We start from the raw sequence: 25396 nt of genomic DNA on the forward strand, positions 1-25396 counted from the left end.
AATACTTGACTCTCTTCCAGCTGTGGTAAGTACTTCAGAAATGTGCTGGGTTAGCCCTGGCTAATAGCCAGACTCCCACCCAGCTGCTCACTTACTCATTCCCCCTCCACCCCCCAAAGCAGGACAGGGGGAGTAAATGAGAGGAACACAAGTGAGAAAGCTCATGGGTTGAGATAAAGACAAGGAGATTGCTTACTAATTACCATGGTGGGCAAAACAGACTCAACCGTGGGAAATTTAGATTAACTTACTGCCAATTAAAATAAATAATTACTAATTTAGGTGGTTGGAAACAAAAATATATACATTATTAAAACAACAGCTTGCTTTCCCCTGTTTCCCAGGCTCAACTGCACTCCTTCACTTCCAACTCCTCTACCCTTCCCTCAAGTGGTACAGTCAAGTACATGGCAGTTGCTCTTTGTGTGTGTCTTCTCACCCTTCCCATCTGCTCCAGTCAGGAGTCTCCATGGGCTGCAGTCCTTCAGGATAAACCTGCTCTAGTGTGGGTTCCTCACAGGCTGCTATGGCTATCTGCTCCATCACAGAGCACCTACTCCTCCTCCTCCAGCCTTGGACTTCCCTCTGCTGTTTCTTGTTCTTTCTGTTCTCTACTTCTCCTCTCATTGGTGTTTTATGCCCTTTTTTGAATGTTTTCCCGGAGGCACCACCAGTGTGGCTGTGCGGCTCAGCTGTGCCCTACGATGGGTCTGTTGGGGCACAGCTGTGTCCAGCATAGGGCAGCCCCAGCCTCTTCCCTCAGAGACCACCCCCGAAACCCCCACTGTCAGCTCCTGGGCACCTGCACCCAGCACAAAAATTTATCTGGATTTTTTTGGGTGGCTTTTGTTTTGTTTTTTTTTTCATTTTCATACTCAAAATGTACATATCAGACTTTGAAAACACATGCTCTTTTCATGTCTGCAAATACAAAACCGCCCAGTTTGAAACTGAGCTGTTAGCTTCATTACTTCCATTCATCATTTCCCTTTTATTTCTCCATGTCCAGATGTGTGTTCCTATCTACAGCTCTTGCCATGTATTATACTTAGAAGTGATTAGTAAGATCTCCAAATCATTATTTACGAGCATCATGAATATTTACAGAAAGCTAAGAAATACTGCAGATAGGAGCTTGTGAATGTGGGCAAGACACTTTTGAACATAAGTCATGTGATTAGTACCAAACTAACAAAAGCAACAATTATTTAACTGAGAACTTTTCAGAGGATGCTGATTTTATCCTAAGCCTCTCAAGTGACTTCAAGCTACCATTCAAGCTACCTCTCAAGTGACTTCAAGCTACCAAAAAACCACAGTGAGGAAGCTCAAATTCCAAAGAGAGCTAATGTAAAAACAGCAAACAAAACAAAACTGATGTGTGAGTACAACTGCCACCTTAGAAATAATAGCACTCATAAGAAAATGAAATAAAAATAAACCAGATATTTGGTTGTGGCAATATTCTGCACATGTAACAGATCCAGTGATCTCAGGCTCATTTGAGTCAGAGACCAAGCACAACTCCCATTGTAAGCATTTATCCAAATTTATAACTTTGCTAATGTAAAATGGCCAAAGCAAAGAAAGTTGAAAGCTTATTTTTAGAGTTTTTTCAGAAGATGTAATTGTTTTTCTTTTCTTCTATTTTGCTCCATATTTTGAGGCCATGGCAAAGTTTGGTGGCAAATATTTGCCTTCCTAAAAAAGGATTCCTAACTTATACCAATATTCACTGCTGATTTTTTGAGAAGTACCATATACCCTGCTGAATATTTGCAGTAATGCTCAAAACAACCAATTTTGTGGTAAAACACTTATTTTGGAAAAGATACGTTTTTCTTGATTTATTAGTAGATAAGGTTATTATGATCTGTTCGTACTAAGTCACTATGCATTTCTTAAAATGTTCATTTCATAGATTTCTTTTTTTTCTTTTAGATGTTTGAAGACTGTATGTATAATCCTGAATGTATAATGATGATTGTATTTTAGACTGCAATTTTGTCTTCATGTGCTTTTTCTGCTATATTTATTCTTTCAAATGATTGGTCTGTGAAACATATTTTCCCTATATTTAACAACAAGGATTTGTATACGTAGCAAAATAAAAACAGACTGAGTTTAGCAAGCATTTCATTTCCATTTCTTTTCTTTGAAACATCAGGAGTATGGAGCTTGTCACATATCACTTTTGTATTCTTTACGCAAAATTTTGATATCAAACTATTAAATAGAGCTTTCTCTTACTTACATTGATATCTTCCAAATCTAAGCTATTCAGAATGACATTGTTCCTCTTCCAGATGATGGGAGGTCTCAGAGTTCCCTGGATCACACAACTTAAGACAGCACTTTGTCCCACTGTTGCTGCAGTGGTGCTTAGTTTTTGATCTTCAGGCAGACTCAGCTGAACCACCTCTGCAAAAGATATTGTTTGTAAGATTAATTAGCATGTGGTTTCATAAGGTTAATTAGCATGCAGTTTCTGTACACTGGTAATTTAAGGATTTTAATTGAAATCAAAATAAAAAGAACTTCGAACAACCACAGGAAGTCAGACTATTTCAAATAAAGGTCAGCATGACATTTCAATTAAATTGACTGACAAGTATCACCCTGTAAGAAGAGACGCATTTAACATGAAAATGAGTTTCAGAGGTAAGACTGTAATAAACATGACAGTATATCAAAAGTCAGACACCGGAAGTTATTTGACAGTTAAGGCCAATGCAACAGAATAGTCAGCACCTTCATCTGAACCAAGATGGTGGCACTGCTACAAGAGCTGTTCATATGAGTTCATTTTCAGAAGAGAAATATACAAATAGAGCTCAGAGTATGAAACATACGGGACAGACTGAAATGGACAAAGTAAATTCTGCATTCAGAATATAAAATTAAGGTATAAGATTTCTTTTCTGGTAAGCCAGATCTTATGGGGCTTTTTCCTCAATATCCATGAAAATATGGTTTCTAGATCAAACCGACATTAGTAATCTCTTCCATTTCAGTCTCAGAAGAATATGCATTAATCACAGTCCAAACATATTAGTTAATGTCATTTTTTTAAAAACAGTGTTAAAATAATTTGTACTATATTTCTCTGGTCAAACATGATTTCTTTTACAACAACTGCAGAAATTCAGAGCCAGAATAATAAACAGTTGTGTACTTGAACAAACCTCTCTAAATATGGTTGGGGGGAGAGGGAGGGGAAGAAAAGAAAAAAAAGAGGAAAATAAAAAGAACAAAAACCCTAGAGTACTTTATAGTATTAATTTTTTTTTTTTTTTTTTTTTTTTTTTTTTTTTTTGCATTTACCATGCAACACAGTAGAAATTATTAGTGTTGATAAGGTATTTCACAAGGCTTGTCAAGACACCTTTAATTTATTTAGTATTACCAAAAATACCCCAATGTAAAATATCTGTAAAACAGTAAATTTAGAAGAGGCAGTTTCAAAACTGTGTCATAGGTTTTTGTTGGGGGTTGGAGTGTATGTGTTTTGGTTTTTATTCAAGATAGACAAATTGCTAACAGATTTAGAAGCAAAACTACCAAGAATACATACAAGCACATATTTTCTGCATGGAGGCATGTGTATGAGAAAATTCAATCAGTATGAGAAATTTGAGGAACACAAAACTGCTTTTTCACATTCACAGTTATTGTTCGGATCATGAAGAAATTTAAAATTTACTTTTGAAAAATACCCAGCATTTCTAAAATTAACACAAGTGCAGTAAATTCAAACTCACTTAAGATCTTGTGAGAGTGAAGACAGTTTATGACATAGTATCTGAAACATCTAAAAAAAAATAAATATGTGATTGCAATACAAAATAAATTTTATAAGTTAAAAAGTAAAGAATATCTTAATAAAATTACATGGAGTGTGAACAAATATGCTGATAAACACAAGGTATGCGACCTTTAAAGAAAAAGAATTTTAATATTTAAAGAAGCCTTTGTCATACAATTTTGGAACAAATCTACTTGATGCAAAAACAAGTAAATAAAATTAATATCAGTTAAGAAGTACTCTCAACCCTTTCAACTTAACACTATGGAAAGTACACATTCCCCTATTTTTCATTGTCTCTGGTATTTCATTTTGCAAGAAAAATAATGCATTACTTCAGTCACTACCTTTATTCCATAACACAAACTAAAACCAAAGTAACCGAACAAATTTCAAGAGAAAAAAAAAAAAATTATGTGAGCATCGATGTTCATTTCAATCCCAGGGAGAAAAATTTCTCATTTTTAGGTAAACCAAAAATTCATCATTATTCAAGTTTTCAGATAATCTTTAAAAAATTTAGACACATGTGATGGGAGTCCAGATCTTGAAACTTTCTCCACTCATCTATGTACTAAACAGCTCTAATATTAATAGAAGGCCACTTTGCTTTTATGTTCCACAACACATTTGGACACTTACATTAAAAAAAAAAAAAAAAAAAAGAGTGATACACATAAATTTGATGACACTGTATACTCTTTCCTCTTGTATAATTGCTTATAGGTTAGCAGCTGAACAGCTAAAAGTTGTCTTTTTACTTGTGGTGTGCCCAACTAAATATATCTTATTAAAATTCTACATTTGTAAGGATTTTGTCATATTAGACAAAAGAGCTACATAGGAGTTGAATATCATCCAAATAGTAATTTTTCCACTTAGCTGCTAAAGCATATCTCTAGGTTTTTTATCTTTATTTTTTTATGTAAACTACAAAAGGCATCATGTATCTATTCTCTTTTAATTACCAAATTACTTTCATATAAGAGAGACATTAATCTTTCCATTATAGGAAAGCAGCAACCTATAAGCAAGCTAAGATCCTTTATAGGTTCTTTTTAGCCTCATAAAATCAATGCTTTGTAATTAACTTTTTTTTTTTTCCTTCTAAAATACAAGCATCAGAGGTATCTTCAGGAAAGAAAGCTTTGTTGTTCTATAATTAACCTCAATGGTTCAATTTTGTGTAATTAAAAGTATTAATTCTATATTTAGACCAAAAAAACCCCACAACCCTGATTCTTTTGTTTTTCAGGAGGAGTGTTCTATTACTCTAAACTCAAGTGATACAGCCCACCAGACATCCACAAACGACATTGACTCATTTTTTCTACCTAGATGCATCATCTGACACAATTTGTTACACTAAGGAAAAAGAAATATATTAATTAAGCTGAATATTGTGCTATTTAGAATCATAGAATGGTTTGGGTTGGAAGGGACCTTAAAGATCATCTAGTTCCACCCCCCCTGCTGCAGGCAGGGACACCCTCCACTAGACCACGTTGCCCAAAGCCCCATCCAACCTGGCCTTAAACACTTCCAGGGAGGGGGCCTCCACCACCTCTCTGGGCAACCTGTTCCAGTGCCTCACCACCCTCACAGTAAAGAATTTCTTTCTGACATCTAATCTAAATCGACCCTCCTTCAGCTTAAACCCATTACCTCTTGTCCTGTCACTACACTCCCTGACAAACAGTCCCTCACCAGCTTTCCTGTAGGGCCCTTCAGGTACTGGAAGGCCGCAATTAGATCTCCCCAGAGCCTTCTCTTCTCCAGGCTGAACAACCCCAGCTCCCTCAGCCTGTCCTCATAGGAGAGGTGCTCCAGCCCTCTGATCAGCTTTGTGGCCCTCCTCTGGACTCGCTCCAACAGCTCAACTATTTACTGTAGTTTTAAAAGCTTACTGCATCATCAGAAGGAGCTGTTCTTCAGTGACACTGTCATGCAGACTTCCTGAGACATACCTGCATGGCTACCGAAAGATTCAAAACTTCCGGTAGAGAATGGCTAGTACTAATATTTTGCACCTCTACAGAATCCACTATGCAAAGATCGCAGAAGGTAGATAAACATTCTGATACTGCATTTATAAAGGGGTAATTACCTGCGTTTTTCAAAATCACTAATTTAGGAAAGCCATGAAACAATGATCATGAAATCGTCTTGTGCTATAGGGCCCTCAGTGAAAAATGTTAACCTTCACATGATAAACTGAGATAGCCAATTTAAACTCTACAGGATTTCAGCCTTTTTTCAATTAACTCCAGTATTACTATGTATGCCTGTGTACAGAAGGCCAGTAACTTTTATAGAAATGTTTATAATTTTAATTAAAGTGCAATATTAGAAAAAAATGTAAAGCTTAACATTTGCTATCTTAGCAAAGATGGTATTCTGAAATCAAAATAGAGGCACTACTGTATTATGTTGTTGACACTGTTGTTCATCTGATTTTTTTAAACTGCCTTATATTTAATAATACTACTAATAATGTAAGATGATAACATTAATTTTGCCAGAGGAATTCCTTGAGAATTATTTAAATAATTCTCCATCTTTAATGCAATATTTTTATATTCCATTTACAACTTCTATCACATGCCCATTATTGTAATAAAAACACTGAATACATTTTTTTTTTTAAATTAAGAAACAGTTGTCCTACCTGGAACTGGTCAATGCACTGATGTTACATACTTCTTACAAGTAGTGAAAAAAATCCCCACTCTAATAAATGCAGTAAAATCACTGCTTTCCCTCAAAATACTGAACAACATTTAAGTAAAAAAACTTCATATATTACCCAATTATGTATATTTTAAATTATTATTTCATTGGAAAAATATTATATATAAATTATAACTTTTCTTATTTTCTAAAGATAAAACTATTGCATATATTTTTCTCCTTATTGGGAAAAAAAAAGAACCACCCAACCCAAAAAACTCTAAGCCTACTGACCAGTACCTGGAGTAGAGTTCTTCAACAGGTAGCGCTCTGAAAATCCCTACTCATGAACTCTCCGCAGCCAGGGTGGAAGAGGCAAACACAGGCGTGTGGGGAAGAGTGTGGTCTGTGCAAAGCATTCTCAGGTCAACATGCAAACAGAAAAGACTGGGCCAGGAAATAAATGATGCATTTACCATCTCTTCTTTTCTCCCTGAAAGAAATAAATCTGGTTCTGAAAGCAAACACTTTTTTTGCCAGAGGCTGAAGCCATGGCACTTGGAGATATCACCTGCTAGGATGACTCCTAAGTTTCTCTCCATGTTGCCCTTCTAAAGCAATGATAATTCTTTGAAGTTTAGTCTCACAGATTTTGTTTATTTAATTTCAGGTGAAAAAGCAGTGTTAAGGTTTCGAAAAATTGGAAATTGAATTAATTCAGCTTACTATTACCAACACCAAGCAAAAAAAAAAAAAAAAATTTAGATATTGTTGGTTATAGAGCGGTAATATTTCATATAAGTAGATGGTAGGCTTACTTTTTGTAGCTTGCCATTTTCAGAAGTGTGAATACTCTACTATTTATACTGTATTAATGGTGTGGTATACTGTATTAGTGAGTGTTTGTAACTCCTCCAGATACAATATCAGCCTGACACACATCCCTGGTTCTTAACTACAAAAAGTCACTGGATACATTTGTTCAGCTAAAGGGGAGAAAGACAAAAAGAAAATAATGGAAACCCATTTCAATAAAAGCTAGAAGTATAGTTCGGAGATGCAGACAACAGAATAGGTTACAGATAGCTGTGTATAATTATCTGGTTAGAAGTAACATAAAAGAGGTGGTTATAAAAGAGGACAAAAGTAGTGAAACCAGAGTAAATGTTAACTACTGGGAAGACATTTTAAAACATTAACATTAACTAGGAAAAAAACCCTTTTACTGAAGGGGCTCAGAAATACCCAAGATTTAGAAAAAACCCTAGTGGTTTAAATGTAAGACACTCCTGCCTTGGTTGAGGAGCATGTGTTGTGTGGTTGAAAGGATTTGACAAATCTCCTGGCTGCTACAGCCATTCTGCAAACTCCCCTGCTCTTTGTTCTGCTTAATGGTATCGAGTAAAGTTCTTCTGGTTCCTCCCATCATACTTGTTGTTACTGAAGTTATCACTGTATTTGATGTAGCTCGAATTCATCCTTCAAAATACATGAAATGAAACTGTACACAACATTTTGGATTTTAAAAATGCAATATACCAACTAACTCGTATCTTTTCTTGAAAGACTTCAGTCAATATGGTTATAGAATGCAATTGCCATTTTCACATTGATCTCAGCTGGTTCCTCACAGTTACCCTGTGATTGACAGGTCTCCTACTCTGCTCTTTCCAGTAGATTAGTTCTCATCTTGAAGTATAATTTCTTACTATTACCCAAGTATAAGATCTTGTACTTTGTAACATCACTTTTCATCTCACTTTTACTGTGCCAGGCTTCAAGGTTGTCCAATTCCTCTACTATAGTAATCCAACATTTCTCTATATTGATGATGACTCCCAAATCTTGGTCTTTGAGAGACTTCGCTCCCCCCCCCCCCCCCCCCCCCCGGGTATTAGTGAAAGCATTAAATAAGTTTGTTTCCCAGGCGGTCACTGGAGAACTTCACTAATAACTCCTTTTCAAGGTGATATTTTCCCACTTCAATGAATCCAGTATCACCTCCCTTTCAGCCAGCTCCTTCATTTTATGATTTTTCTTCTAACTCCCAGTGTTTTGGTTGACTGAACAGGTTCTCATGTGGCATCAAACCAAGTGCTTTACTGAAAATGATGAAAGTACTTCTTTTCTCTTTGCTTCTCTTTAGTTATCTAGAATTTATTTTATACACTTACTTTTGTTTGTCCTTCAGTTAAAATTAGATCAAATTAAGATTAGTTTTTCTATTATATTTTTCTACATATTTTCTGACATAAATACCTTTCTAAAATACCTTCTAGAAGTTACTGAAACCACATGCAAAATACTATCACTTCTACTGAATCAGCAAAGAAATCGGACAATTATCAGACGTCTTTTGGGGTATGTTTTGTTTTGCAATATGTCATATCATTGATATACATCACTGTTACATACATCATTGTTACCTTTGTTTTTAAGCTTAAAGTGTTTGTCCATCTCTGTCACAAGTCCCATAGACAGTATTTTTTGGAAGATACAGACAATGCATTCAAATAGCTTTCCCTAAATAGCTTATAACCTAAAAATACATTAAGACATACACAGAGAGTGTGTTCACTTATAAAGCTTTTAGGTTCACATGCAGCTCACCTTAGGAAAATTTATTAACATTTATTGACCAATACAAGTGAAAGCAGCTAAGCATAAATAATTCTGAGAAAGGTATTACAATACTGCAAATGATGATCAATTAGAATAGAGTGTTTCAATTTTCTTACTTTGCCCAATATTTACCAATTAAACTGTGAAAGGCAGGGAAAAGGAGTTTTCAAAGTTGACATTTTGCAAAAATATGCCAACAGCAATAGGGATAAATCAATAACGGAACCTTACGTTAAGCATTATTTTTACAAGGAATCATATGTCTGGGGTTGTCATTCTTTGTATAAGTTAAGCTATATCCATATTCTTGAAAGCCAACAGATAAAATGATATCAATGTATTTTTAAACAGAGCAGGAGGAGTAGGGTAGTGCTAGGGGAAAAAAAAAAGATAGGGATAGCTGTACAGTGCTTTGATCAACATTTCTGTTTTCTTAATCCTAAGTACAATGAGTTGATGTGCATAACATGGAACATTCAGATGCTCTAAATTTAGCATGTTTATAAAAAGAATTGCTACACTTGCATTTATTTGAATTTTCTGAGGAAGTTAAAGAATAGTTATAGGGCTATTTCAGTTCTCTCCCTATACATGAAAAAAAAGATAAAAATCTTATCTTCAACTCTCCTGATGACCCAAAACAGTCTGCAGGGACTGTACACAATCATAAAACTAATTTGTGATCTTAAGAGTACTGAATCAGGCTACTAGGAAGAAAAACACTGAAGCATATGAAATTTCTTCAGACTCAGTGGTTACGTGCCAGAACTTATGACCAGTAAAGAAAAGCCAGAACATCACTCTGAATAAAAGTTTTTGAAGGCTAGAAAGTATGAGAAAATGTTATATTAGGACTCCATATATCACTTTATAATTGATCATCTATTAAAGGAAGGAAGATCTTATGCAACTGTAGACTGTTTTGGTTAATTCAATTTCATTAAAAAATGTATAATTTGAACTTTCTCATTTACTTATGTAAGATGTATGTATTTATTCATAGCAGCCACAAAACACTCTTTTGAGTGTAAAGAACATTATGTGGACTGGTACCCACTATCTAAAATTAAGACCACATTAAGTCTATATTTAATTTGTTTGCCTATTTCAGACCTAATTTAAAAGCAATCACATTTTAAAACCAAGCAAAGAAGCTTTTTGTCCATGGACTACAGTAAGCTCTGTACTTAATGGATAGCATTACTTGGTGGCTTGAAATAGCTGAAATGCAGCTAGGTAATGTGCCTTTTACTCTTCTGGCATTGATCCCACTTCCCCCAAAATGATATAACAAAAGCTTTTTCATCAGTGTCATTTTGCTGTTCTTTTACAGCAATTTTAAAATCAGCACACATCACCATTAGCATGACTAATTTTGTCATTTTCTGCTGTATCTTATGCTTTGAATTTGTTGTAAACATATTATTCATGTATTTAGTAGAACATTTCAGTACGAGAAGTAACAGAACATGGTTCATGAGCAGCTGTTCTCTAGGGACTCTCATGAGTCTTTCTGTTCTCACAATCCATTTAATAGCACACACAAGAAAAAAAAGCATAAATAACTTTTTCACAGCTCCTTAATGTTTTAGCTGCAGAGCTTGGATCAAAACTCAGGAGGTCTTATTTCCAGCCTTATGGCCAGCATAGCACAGGATTCTACTTTTATATTACAGCAATATGGTTGTTATTGAAAACCAAAGCTCTTAACAGACTTATCATTATAATTAACATTTATTCGTCTTTCATCTTTGCTGATGAGAGACTTCAAAAATAATTTTTTGTTGACAATTATTATAATGTAATAGCTCATGGTTTTAGGAAGTCCTGTACAAACAAGAAAATTAACAGAAACAAAAGAAACCACAATCTTGTCTGCAGCCTTATATATAATACTGATCAATAAGACTTAATGGAGAGTGATTGATAGGTCATGCTAGGAAACATTTATTTTCTGGAAGAACTTAAAGCTTCTCTGAAAGAAAAATGCGAAGCAAAACACTTATGGTTTTTATTTCCTCTTACAAACATGGAATGCAGTATTCTTTATTCAAATACTTAGAAATATTAAAAATGTTTCAGGTTTTAAAAATCAGGATAAAGTAGAATATTTCAGCTGCATATTTTTTGCTTTAGTGAAGTTAGCATCAAATTCTTTTATTATTGAAACAACTTTCATTTTTTGGTTTTGTTGGGACCAAAAATGACCATGTAAGCAAATTTCTTTCAAAAAATGGAAAAAAAAATCAACTGGAGTAAATAAAAGGACTAAATAAGATATGAAAGATTATATTTTACAAAAGTTTATAGATATATTCACTAATAAAGTGTTTAAAATTATAGCAAAGTCTGTATTTTTTTAATGGTTCTTTGAAGTAGTGAAAATGAACGCAGAATGTTGGAAGTGGCTCAAGGACTTTACGAGACCTGATTGATACAATGGTAGATAAATTCAGTGGGGGGGCAAAGTATTATACAACAGGAAATACAAGCCTTTGAATCTAGACCAATAGGTTCTAAGCTGACTTGGCAGGAGAGATACAGTAGAGTGATGATAAGTAGTTTTATCAACTCTGCCCTCTTTAGCAGAGAGAAATTCAAATCAAAGTTTAGTAATTCTTAAGAAAGGAACTAAAAGCAAGCGAAAAAAAAAGTAATTTTGGCCTATGGTTTGTCCATGTGAATATCATATGCAGTTCTGGTTCCTGTGCAAAATAGATAAAAACTCAGAGGGAAAACAAGCATGATAAGAGTAGAGACCAGTTTAAATATGAAAAATAATCATAGCTTGGATTTTTCTTTACAACATAGATGATGTAGAGGGCTTTGACAAAAGTCCACAAAATCATGACTGTCATGGAAAACTGGTAAAGGTATTGATGGCTCATTGTTTCATCTGAGACTGAGAAGCCATCAAAATTAAGCAAGCGGGAAGCCAGATTCAAAACAAGGGATAGTAGTTTTCAAGCTTGAAGTGATAGATCTGAAAAAAACTCTTTGCTAAAGGATTCTGTGGATTCCAGAAGCTTACATGTTCAGGAAGAAATCGCACAAGCACTTGGGAGAGTATGAACAAAGCATCATAATATTATTCTTACACTCCTCCAGACATCAACTTAAGTCCATGGTTGACAGTAAGTATTGGACTAGCTAGATCTAGGACCAATACAGACATTTTGATAGTCTTAAGGTATGCTTCCTTATTTTACATGGAATTCACCCAGCGAATGTGATTTCTAAGTTTTCTTTACAGTGTTTACATGCTCTAGTTTTAACTAAGTGAAACATAATTTAAGGTATTTTAACAGTTTTAATGAAAAAAGTAATTTAACTAATGCAGCTGAATTAATGAACAGTATGTACTACCTGCTGAAAATCATTTTACTCAGCAGGTGAATTGACCCTTCTGATCTTTTTAATTGCTCTAAATAGGATTATCTCTGAATGGTAAAGAATCTTCTCTGTATTGCTTACATATTATGAATGCTTGTTTTAACAATTTTTTTTGAAAAAATGTGAATGATGGCAATCATGAAAATCAGCAATAACAACTTTTTTGATAATTTCTAATTCACAAAATTATAAAACTAAAGTAAAATTTTAAAGCTCATTATACATGTGGTTTGAATTTCATTTTTACTTTAATGAATTTTACTTCCTATGCCCATTGAATCAAACTCCTCCTCTAGACCCTGTGTTTCTCACAAGTCTGCACAGCCGAAGCACTCAACAGGGCTCAAGTTATAAATGAGTGCCACAAGGACTATAATGATTCATTTAAGTCTTCATAAAATCAATAAAACATATACTTTCCCTTGCTCTGCAGGGCACTAGGATAATTAAAAATCAGTTCAAAAGCATTGTTCATGGAAATATGAGGAGTCGTGATTCTTTAAGACTCCTTTGTCATTGCATACAGAGGCAGGGAGTGTTTCTGTGCAGCTGTAGAGGCTGCACCTCTTTTACTACATCAGGGAAGATCAAGAATTGCCAGAAGTGCAGCGCTAGCAGCGTTGACCGACAACCCAAATGCAGTCATCGGGTTTCTCAGGTGACCACCCTATCATGGTTGCACTGTATCAGCACCTGAACCAGATCAGACAGTCGGAGAATTGCTTTAAGGACAGGAATGACATGAAATAAGAAACTTGTAAAGATATACCATTCAAATTGAGCTAAAAGTCACTTTGGAAAATATAAAGAAATATCTATATGTATTAGGTTTTGCCTAATACTCTTGCATCAGTACTACAGGAATACTGGTTAAACTTCAGCATGTTTTTAAAAGGACCACTACTGCTTATAGTAAAGATATTCACAATAGATAAAGGGTTCACCCTACAGATTGGCTCATTATGAGACAAGGCCATCCAATTCTTGTGAGAACTTTTTCAGCCTAGAGGAAAACACAGGCCAAAAAAGTCAACTCATGATCTATATGGCTTCAAAGTCTTCTGTTGCAGGGAAAATCAGTAACCTACTCCCATAACAGCAACAGCCTGTTTCTCACAGACTATTTATTAGGGATAAGCCAAACAATCCAGACTTTGCATATCCTGACAGGCTAGTTCCTTCTCCTTAAGAAGAATAACAGAATTCCAGCTTTTACAAATTTACACCTCCTGAAAAGACAGTAAACGAACTGGTAAATAATAAATCTCTCTCCCTCCTGTTTTCTACTATCATCTCACCAGACTGAAACTGCCTGCTCAACCTTAACGTATCCTCTCAATATGTTCTGTAACTGATTTTATGCATCATTCAATGAATCCTAAGGGAAGTTTCAAAGTTATTGTGATGGGTTAACATTTGATTTGATGCATGTTACTGGAATTGCTGATCTGAAAGTAGTCAGATATGGTATCTTAGTTTATGTGTGCATATAAACTTGCAACTTTTATAGACTCAATTTCAAAGTTATACAAAATATTTCTAGCCAAGAAAGTTGTAGCAAAAGTTATTTTTAAAGTAAGTTTAGAAGAGAACCTCAGAGTAAATGATACACTAATTTCCTAATAACCTATTGCCATTTTTAGACTTCAATCCCATTTTAAAGGCTATACTTAACATTAGTAAAGTGTAATTAAAACAGTTGTACATTAAAAATATTTCCAAAAGCAACAGATACCACAGCAGTCCAAAAAAAAAAAAAAAGTTCTCCCCTAGAATGCTACATCACTGTTTAAGAAAATATGCCAAATGACTTATCTCAATCGTACCTGTTGATACGTGATGCTATGACACACACAGCTGTGCTACAGCTAAGACATCTTACCTGTCCAATCATTTGTATGGACATACTTACTCACTGTGCATCCATAGCATTGCAACAATTTCTGGTGAAATTTTCTTAAACAGTTGCTCTGACAGTAATAGTTACTTTTTAAAAATCCATTATTTTTTTTTTCTAATTTTAAGACAGAAGGAGAGTATACACTGAGTGGCCTGTGCAAAAATAAAGCAGAAATGAGAATCTAGCAGATCACTGAGCAATATTAGCATATGTACATACCTCAAATGAGACACATTAGAATTTAAAAAAAATCTCATGGTCTCACAACTCATTTTCTCATTTAATGTGCAACATTTAACACTTTACGCTTGTATCCATTGTAAATTCAGCAGAGAACAAGTGGTTTAGTTCAGAATATGGAAAATGACTCTCCACAACACCACCAACATTGTCAGTTAATGAATACCGCCTGTGCCTGAGTTTTAGGTGTTTTCTTTTAAAAAAGAAAAATAGTTTTTGTTATACTAGCATACTGTTAATAAAAACTGTTGCAGAATTGGACTGAAATGTGTAGTCTTTCAAAAACAACAATAGTAGGAAACAATATTACCAAGTATTGATGCAACATTGATGAGGTGTTAAATTTAGCCTCAGAACTTTTTGTGGAATTTCAGTGTTTAATTTTCTGAAGTTAATATTTTTAAATACACTACTGAACTTCAAATCTTCCAAAATTGCAGGGATGAGTCTTTGCGACGGTGGTGAGAAAGATATACAAAAGAGCCAAAAACCACAGATGAAAGATTAAAAAAAAAAAAAACTTACAAAAAAAGATACTAACAGAAAAATTCTGGAGGTCACTTAGTTGGAATGAAATTTTCCGTGTCATTATTATTTACATTCATTTTTAGCTGTGCTTACACATTCAAGAAGGGAGAAAAATAAATATAACATGATATATCCTGTTTTCTTCTGGGGAGGAGGGTTGTTCATCTGTGCCAAATGTAATGCACCATTCCCAAAACATCTAATTTTCTTTATAACATCACATTAACACCAACTTCCTTATACACATTGCCAAGTCTCTGAACAGTTCAGTTTGATACTTCCATGCATCCTGTCAACTTCTATGCATTTCACCAACTCCATGACATGTTTCTGTGCACTGGAAATTATCTACACCAGGAATATATTTTTTAAAATATATTTTAAGAATTTTTTTGTAGGTTCTGGAAATGTTGACTACTATAGTGAGTGAACCTATGGAAGAAAGGTGAAGATACAAAGTCATTGTAAATGGATTCTTCATTAGAATTATAAAAAAACCAAACCAACCAAACAAAAAACCCAAACCACAGAAAGGAATCTGGAGCCCTAAGCTGGGGATGCCATGGATCTTGCATCATGAGTGTATGTGTGATTGCATAGATATCACCATCTTCAAATTATGGTTATATTTAATTAGTAGGGCAGAAAATGTTCAAGTGAAAGTCTTTATTTTGCCTGTTTTCTTACTTATGCTTCTTCAGTTAAATATCAGTACGGTTTTGTTTGTTTCCAAAACAGAATTATCAACAACATTGCATTTATTCATCTGAGTTTTGGGTTCATTATAAATTCAGTAGCTTACTTTTCAGTTTTGCAACGATGTGGACAGAAAGAAGTACAAAGGGATCATTTTGCTGAAGAGGAAGCTGAATGTTCCTTTGCTGCACCAGAATCTGTAATGAGCAGCAGCAACAACTTCAGAGAGGAGCGAGGAAGCAATGTGATGGGGCCAGATCAAGCTACAAACTCCCACAACAGAGCTATACTTGCAGCTGTGAGTAGCCTAAGCAACACTTCTGAATAGTCCAACTAAAGTGGAATTTATCAAGGTACACAAAACTCTTAAAACCAGGATACTTTTCCTCAGGGAAATGCTTCAAAAAATACCTATAATTTGATGCAATCTGTTCCACTCAAAAGACAAAAAGATTGCTTTTCAATAATACCTTCAAAAATATCTCTCTTCAGGGGAAAAAAAAAAGAATATATGACAATGATACTTCGTAGAAAGCAAACAAGGAGGTTGACACCAGTGGCCTTGGTGTTTATCTGCAAATCAATAATCACTCAAAAAATATCCATTCAAATTGTATGTATACACAACCTTATACAAGATGGTTATGTTCAAAAGCAGCATTTTGGCAGCTTCTCTGGTTTACTTCCATTTAAAAACTGCTAATAAAGCTTTGCTTTTTCTTCTAGTTGCTTTCCCAGCTACGCAGAGGCTCAGATGCATTTAGAATAGGCTCCACTTTTTTCTTTCCCTCTTTCCACTGTCGTCTTTTTCATCTCTTCTTATTCTCATCTCCTTTTAATTCTCCACAGCCCTTCTTCCATTTTTATTTCTCTACCTCACTAGTCACACCCACTGATCCTATTAGTTCTACTTGTCCTTTCTTAAATATATTCAGCTATGCTATTTATGCAATAACTCTAGATATTGAAGTAAGCATCAACTGGTTTCTTTTAGATCTGGAATTCATTTATTTGGATTTATCACTGGGCAGGGAGAGGGGAGTGGGGTTCATGGTTACGTCTACCTTGTGGCTAGTGTGTAGCAATGCACCCTTACCACTTCCTGCCCGAATTTTGGGCAGGATGCACTCATTCCCACGTGCAAATCTCCTCTTGTATGGGAAGAAGGGAGCTGTAATATTCATTATGCATGCTAGTCTGAACAGGGAGATCACAACAGTGAGCACTTTATATCCAATATCTTATCTCAGATATTTTATTCAGATTTAGATCTTATTCTGAACAATAGTACACCCTTTACAAGATACTACCGGACTGTAATTTGCTGTCAGAATAGCAGGAGTATATACAATTAAGTACAGAAATATTAACCAGACTGTTTTCTATTGCTACTAGACTTTCAATTTGTTCCAAGATGAGAAAAAGGTTGTTTCCAAAACACTGATGGCTGATACCTTAGACAATTTATATCAATACTAAATAACTATTTAGACACTTCCATTTCTGCATCAAATACATAAGTGTGAATTTTTTCCCTCCACATGAGTCCTGTGGAATTCATGTGCCAGAATCCTGCTACAGACCCAGACACTAGGTCCCCATGGTTTTTAGACTTCTGTAAACCAAAGAATCTAGAAACTGCTCTTTAGATCACTCTTTTCTGATCTTCCTGTACAGCTTTTTGCCAAGACCTGGAACAACACTCAGCTGTCTGCAATGTCAAGTACTGACATCTCTGAAACACTTCCATAGCTTAAATAAAAACTTTTCAAACATCCCATCCAAGACTGTGCAGTTTTACAGTTTATCTTCTTAGTCATGCATAGGACAAGCCAATGCATATTGCAGATACAGAATTAAACTTTAAAATAAATTATTTGCAGATTTTTAGAAAAGTAAACTTAGTCTCACTTTGCCCTATTCCAGATCACTCTTGAGAATCCCTCAGGACCTGGGCTTATGAAGCTGGGCCATCTCATCAGGTGTCAGACACAGGAAGATACAGCTTTCCCGATCAGCTTCTAAAAGTTCCTACTGAATGACAGTTGATAAACGCCCAATCTGGAAAAGTGCTTCTCCTTGGTGATGCTTTTCACAAAGTATGGTTGAAGACAAACGAAAAAAGGGAAGGAGGTGGGGTGGAATGGGGGAGCTGGGGAGACAAACACAATGGGACACGTACCACAAAGATTAACCTTGGTAGTCTAAACTCAAAATGTAGTCTAATATACAACACCGAGCAGAATCTACAGCTCTATAGACAGAGTTTGTGATCTATCACAGTAACACAGCTCTATATTAGAGCCACCCTAAACACATATCAAAAAATCCCCATAGTCAGAACAAAAGTATCCTGTAGCTAATAATGGCCAATGGCAAATGCCCAAGGAAGAAAACACTGGGCAAGCATCTATAAAATATAAATGAAAAAAGCTAAAGGATTCTCTAGGGTGAAACAGGACCAGGCTAATTAATAAACCCCTCTGGAGTTGTAAATATTTAGACAATTTCATTAGAATTTGTTTTAAAGCAAAAATGGAAAGCTTTTCACAAGACCTTCCATATTAACCATCTTGATTTCCACCACCCACACCACACCCCCCAACTATAACATATTACTTATGGATCACAAGTTCTACCTAGACTCAGTCCAAGTATCAGCTTCTTTGTTTTCCTGAAGCTAATCCCACTCACTTTCCTGGACTGCTTACACCGAAATATCATTTTTGTTTCACCTTTTACCCTACTCCCATCTTAAATTTAACTGTTTGCTGCTAAAAAATTTATTCTAGTTTGAGTATGTCCTTGAAGACCTCTTATCTTCTGACTTCACAGGAGGTCACCATTTGCATCAGAGTTTTCTCAGCCCCCAAGGTTTATGGGAGGGAGGCCTTCTCTAGGTTCCCTGTCACTCATCTGGCAAAGAGACCTTATATTCTCCATAAGCTATATCAGCAGTGAAATTTAAACTAAAATTGTGCCAAAAATTGAATCACTTTAAAATCAATTTGTCTATCCCTAATAAGTCTCACTTTTGATCTAATTCCAGGATGGAGAAGGAAAACAAGTTATGAAGAGAAGACTGATATTGAAGACAATTTTGTCTAACAGACTATATTCAATTTCTTCCTTGGATACTTTCAACAGCTTTTGATTTGCAGGACTCCACAAATTTCCAGCTGTTGTGAAAGCTACTGATTAGTGAGCATAAACTACCGATAACAGACTTACTTTTCTTAACTTTCAGAAACATCTCAGTCATAACTTTGTCCTTATATGCTATATGAATGGGACATAACTGAATTTCATGTAGTAAATATAGTTCTAGCTAAACAATAATAGGGTTAAAAGGCTGAATTCCTTTCAATGAGAAGAATATTCCATGATAACTGGGTCAAGGTTTACCAAAATCAGGTGATGCCACCAGATATTGAAAAAATGATGATGAAAAAAGCCAAGAACAAACACCCCCACCTTCAGGTTTAATGCAACTCTAAAAGTTACTATCTCACACTGACATTTTAATGATTAAATATATTCATTGACTTAACTGCTGATAGTACTTTTCTTTAAAACATCTAAAAAACTTTAAAATAGGTACAATTAATTAACCATGATGACTGACTACTTTCAAACAAAGACTTTTTAATTTGAAGAATGCACAAAAAGCTGGTAAGTACCAATAAGCATATAGGAGGATTATACACTACATTTTCTACATTCTCACAGAAATCGAATGAGGAATAAAGTCAATCATGATTCATGATAAGACCAATTGTAAATGTTTAGCACATCATCAGCACAAGGTTCATCCTGTACCAGAAATTAGGAATGATAATAATGGAATGCCATTAAGTTGAAAATAAGGTTTTCCATGGAAACAGTGGCAAACATAAGTATTCATGAGTGGTGTTATGTGATAAAACCGATCTACATGGTAATTTTTTGAACTTTAAATAAATAAGTTCAAATTATGCACCCTGTGATGATGGCAAATTCAAATACAGAGACTGGTAATGAGTGAATGGTAATTTTTTTATACAAAATTTTTAAAAATACAATGTCAAGAAAATTGCCGGCTGCAAAGACAGACATAGGCAACATTAACATCAGAGGACTTCCTCGTGAAGCGAAAAAGCTGTGTAGGGGGGGAACATTTAGCAGAGTATATGCATGAAATTTAAATCTGAACTGGCTTCTACTACAAAATGATGAGCCATAATGTTAATGGAACAGCTGTGAATGTCATTTACTTTAGCAAGGCTTTGATGCACTGTTGGGCCCCAGCTCGGGAGGTGTGAACTGCACAAGTGCACTGTAGGTAACTTACTGCACCTTCAAGCTCAAAGGGCAGTGGTCAGCATTTCACAGAATAAAGGTCAGCTCACTGCAAGTGGTTTCTATACTGGGCTGATACACTTTAACATCTTCATTGGTGAGCTGGAATACAGGACAAAATACACCCTCAGAAATCTTGCAGCTGGCACCAAATTCAGAGGATGAGGAAGCATACTTCTGTGAGACTGCTCTTCAGAGGGATCTTTATAAGCAGGAAGAATGGGCTGACAAACTATGAAATTCTACCAAGACAAATGAAAATCTTGCGCTTAGGACAGAGTAAGCCCATGTAACAACACAGCGGTTCAGCTGACTAGAAATCAGATTTGTAGACAAAGATCCAGGCAGACCACAAGTTGAACATGAATAAAGAAGTTTGGAAAAATGCCTGCCAGAATACCCCTCTGACACGTTCTGGGATTCAATGATCCCAGCTATGAAGGAGTCTGTGAAAAATCTGAATTACTAATGGCAGTGGTAAGGGTTGCAAAAGGCAAAGGTGATCCAGTTCAACTAGTCTAGATGGATTTCTGAAAAGCTCTTAGCAGTATCCCTGAAACCATCATCAAGAGCTTTGAAAGGACAGCTGTATGGTTTATAAACTCCATGCCTTCATGTCTCAGTGTGATCCTAGGGAGCAATAATAGTGACATCATAGCATACAGGCATGGAAGTGAAGCAACGAAAGGTTAAACTGTCCAAAGCGTTCAAGAGGCCTAGGTTCCCAACATGATACTGTTCTTCATATGGATACCATTTTATTTGTTCAAAGTAAAGCTTCACTGAACTTCAGCTTCATCTAAGAGTACTCAGAACCTCTGCAAATGCATCCTTGTCTCAAAATTCGTATCCTGAACACACATGATTGTGAGGAATACACAATCATGTCCAGTTAAACAGTTTAGCTAAATTGAATGAACTGTTAGTCTGATGCATTATGCTAGTTAGGAGCTTTGATGCAAAAGCAAAGGCAATTTTGCCACTTAAAACCACGTTTTCTCTTTTTTCTTATTGTAATTATCTGCCTTGTTCACTAAACACCTTTCAGCTGCAATAATAAAAGAGGCAAAGGCCTTAACAGACAAAAGCTAGTTTTACACTATACTTCTGATTCATTATCCATTCTCCTTCTCAAATAAGACAGGAACAGGAAGGCATATGTGAAAACATGTAATTAAAATTTGTTTTATAATGCAGTAACAAAAAGTAAAGTTGATAGAAACTTCTTTTAATATCATAATTAAAAGACTGTAATTATAAATTATATTAAAAGAATGACGATAATAAGAATCCCACCATCCAGAACTACTGAAAGGCCAGCTTACATGGATTTAGATCTTACAGAGTGTACAAAACTCCAAATTGATCTAAGAAACTGTAGACCTGAGAGCTGCCACAGCTTCTCCTATTTCCACAGGCATCATTTACTATTCCTGCAGTGGACCGTACAGTTATACGGTGGCAGCCAAGAGAAAAGACCAAGGGTCATGGGCTTTCAATTTTAGGTTCTGAGGGAGTGTTTGCTAATTATAGACTCTTCTGCATCTTTTTGCTTAGCAATTTTTTTTTCTCCCTCTATCCCTCACTGCATTAAACTGCCTTCTTGTGTGCTTTGTTTCTTCAGCAGCTCTTGCCACCAGTGTTATCGTTTACTTATTTTCTAGTTACTGTTAATGAAATTAATGACAATCTCACCTGAATAACACACAATCTCAGAAAAACTTAGTAGCCAGATGCTCAAAGTCAGTCCCCTGTGGAGTATAAAGCTATCGAAAATGTTTTAGTTAGAAGGAGAAGCCTTTCTGCTGCAGGTTGCTGTGCATTAGATCATGCAAGCTACATGCTGCACTGTCCAGAATGCTACTTTTATCTAAAATAGTTAGTTTAAAGCCAACTCAGCATAAATATCCAGTGCTTCGACTGTGTCCTGGTTCTGGCAAGGATAGAGTTAATTTCCCAAGGAGCCAGGACAGGTGAGCCAAGCTGGCCGGGGGCTATTGCATACCATGTGACATCATGCTCACCATAAAAGGGGGCCAGTCAGGCAGGGGCGGGTTCGGCGTGTCGGCGTGGCTCCGGGACGGGTCGAGCGTCCGGTCGGTCGGTCGTCGGATCGGTAAAATCGTTCTCTGTTATCACCCATTGTTACTATCTGTTATCAGCACTGTTGCTGATTGTTCTCCCTCTCCCTTGCTGTCCCAGTAACCTGCCCTTATCCCAACCCTCGAGGCTTTGCCGTTGTTTTTCCGTTCTCCTCCCCAGCCTGCCGGGGGAGGGGTGAGCGAGCGGCTGGGGCTAAACCACGTCAGACTGATATATTGTCCACGATGCAATGAATTTTTGCAGCTCCTTATTTCTATGGGATCTATTAAATCATTGGGAAGCAGAGGTCATAATGCCTCAACTATTACCAAATGTCCTCCTTCCAGGAGCCTGCAAGAACTTGGTTCAAATACACAAATTCTATCATTGTACAAGTTCAGTATATTCCAAAGTATCTTAAGGTAAATGTCATCAGCAAATGCTTCCTTATTCAGTTTTTCAGAATTAACAATTGAACAGTTAACATGAACCTCAAAACATCTGTAAATCTAGACCACCTGTTTGTAATGCAGTTGTGATGAAGAACAAATTAAAAAGCATAACACTATAGTATTCAAAAATAAGCACAGAACCAAATTTTGCTATGAGCTATGCTCGTACTGTATATTGAAAACTACATACTTTGCAATAAATTAATAAAAACAGCATTTGGGTAAGAATGGCCAGTAATGTGCATCAGGAATAATACATAACTGAAAAGGCATACTAGTTCATTGCATACTAGTTCATTAATCCTTATAATGTTTTCTGTTTTCCTCTTGAAAACAAATTTCACAAGAAATGAAGTTAGGTGTTAAATATAGCTTTCCTATACATACTACATGGAAGTGCTAATTCACTAAAGTAATAGTGAGAATTGGTTTTGACCTTATTTATTGTAGAATATGTTGTTGAATTTGTCTAAACAAAGAATTTGTGCAAAAATCAATTTCTGTATGTTGCGTTTGCACATGACTAGTTCAAGCAAAAACATTTTATTTAAATGCTAAGAGTTAGCATAAATATTTTCAACTAATTTTACTAGTATAGATCCAAATTTAATGCTATTTCTGTTTATTGCAAATACAGATGCTGAACATCAATATTGCAGACTTGCAGTTACCTCAAATGAAACATTTAAAATGCAGCAGTTCAATCTATGAAGTATTTCTGGAACTAATCAATAATGAAATGGGAATTTTAAGAGGAGAGTTGACAGCCCTGGTAACTCACAGTTTTATGCACGAAGATTTCAGTTTATAAATATAGTAATTTGCCAATTTTATTTACTGTGTAGCTTCATTTCACTTTCAAATTTCAAAGCTTCTTTCCCAGAATGGTAATAGAATTTCGAAACATTTAAGATCTTTGGACTTATCCTGAGTTTTATAATAAATCAACATTGTAAAAACTCTCTCCTCATCCAGTTCTGTCAGGAAAATGACAGGACAATATTCTAAAATAGTAATTCAGGATTAAATTACCTGAACTGCAACTGTAGTTAGAAAGCCTGAAGCATAGCAGAACTGCTGTATTTCCACTGCAAAAAGAGGAGGGCCATGCAACTGTTATTCAATAGTTCCCTGCCATCTGAAGACTAGAGTTATGAAGTGGCTCCTCATAGAAATCTTTAACACAGAAATAAGTACAGATGGGAGCAGTTTTAGGATGAAAGAGATTCTGAAAAATCTGTCAGCTGGCTGATGTGACTATTTATGTTTAGAGGGAAACAGAAAGAAACTAAAACTGAAGATAGGCTCTGTTACCTGACTGTACAGAGCCTTCTAACTTTTGTTAATCGCTGAGTAGAGTTTTACTTCTCTTAAGAGCAGATGTCCATGCAAAGGACCATGACTTTGCACTGAGCACAGTGGCACATTCCGAGAAGGAGGACCTTGTGTATTGCGCTCTCAGCTTTGCGTACCTGCTGTATTTCCCCAAGATCAAAGCAGACAATGGGCTATGCATTTAAGAATATCAATGCAAAGGTTAAAGAACAAACTAAAGACAGACTGGATTTAGCTATGATTCTTAGCACTTCGGTATTGTATACTACAGTGCTACTCACAGTATATTCTGATCTACCCTTTCACAAACAATGCGCATCATATCTTGTCACGGACTGGGAAATAATCTTCTTTCACTTCTCCACTGCAGGTGTCTGTTTGCAGGTCTCTCACAAAGAAAAGTCACCATTGGAGTTCCACCTGGACCTCCGGTGGAACTCCACTTGTTCAACACCATCCAGGAGAAGGGGAAAGAAAATGAAGTGATAAAATTTTCTTAGATAGACTTTTTGGAGAACAACTAATCAGGTAGTTTAGGCAGCAAACACAAAAGCTGATTTGCTTAAAGATCATTTTTACAATTCTGGCATGCCAAATTCAATATTTAATTCAGTATTTAAAGTACTGCATGAAGGGAAAAAAAAAGGGTTCAACCTTGTTTACACAGTGATGGGCTCTGAACTAGTTATTATTGCTTAGGTATGAGACCTTGAGAGTATAATTTGCAATTTTATGAAAACATCTACTCAGTCCTGACAATATGACCATAAAAGGAATTATTAGGCAAAGACTGGTACCTGTGGTGGGTTGACCCTGGCTGGGGGCCAGGTGCCCACTAGAGCTGCTCTATCACTCCCCTCCTTCTCTAGACAGGGGAGAAAAGGTACAACGAAAAGCTTGTGGGTCGAGATAAGGACAGGGAGAGATCACTCACTAATTATCATCACGAGCAAAACAGACTGAACTTAGAGAGGGAATTCATCTAATTTATTACTAAGCAAAACAGAGTAGAGGAATGAGAAATAAAATCAAATCTTAAAACACCTCCCCCCACCCCTCCCATCTTCCTGGGCTCAACTTCACTCCCGGCTTCAACCTCCTCTCCCCTCAGGGGCACAGGGGGATGGGGAATGGGGGTTACGGTCAGTTGATCACACGGTGTTTCTGCCACTTCTTCATCCTCAGGGGGAGGACTCCTCTCATCGTTCCCCTGCTCCAGCATGGAGTCCCTCTCACGGGAGACAGTCCTTCAGGAGTTGCTCCAGCGTGGGTCTCCCATGGGGTGCAGACGTCCAGGAGCAAACTGCTCCAGCGTGGGTCCCCCATGGGGTCACA

General features: G+C 36.0%; 1 protein-coding gene across 2 annotated transcripts in view; it reads right to left on the reverse strand.

Moving 5' to 3' along the window:
- The window catches only part of FSTL5 (follistatin like 5), a 317677-nt gene that overhangs the window by 98317 nt on the left and 193964 nt on the right, over positions 1-25396 (reverse strand). For both annotated transcript variants that reach the window (XM_075751811.1, XM_075751810.1), the window contains exon 7: positions 2255-2421. In XM_075751811.1, coding sequence (XP_075607926.1) covers positions 2255-2421 — 167 coding nt within the window. The remainder of the gene's footprint in view (positions 1-2254; positions 2422-25396) is intronic.

This window comes from Balearica regulorum, chromosome 4 (genome assembly GCF_011004875.1).
Source record: "Balearica regulorum gibbericeps isolate bBalReg1 chromosome 4, bBalReg1.pri, whole genome shotgun sequence".
Lineage (NCBI taxonomy): Eukaryota > Metazoa > Chordata > Aves > Gruiformes > Gruidae > Balearica > Balearica regulorum.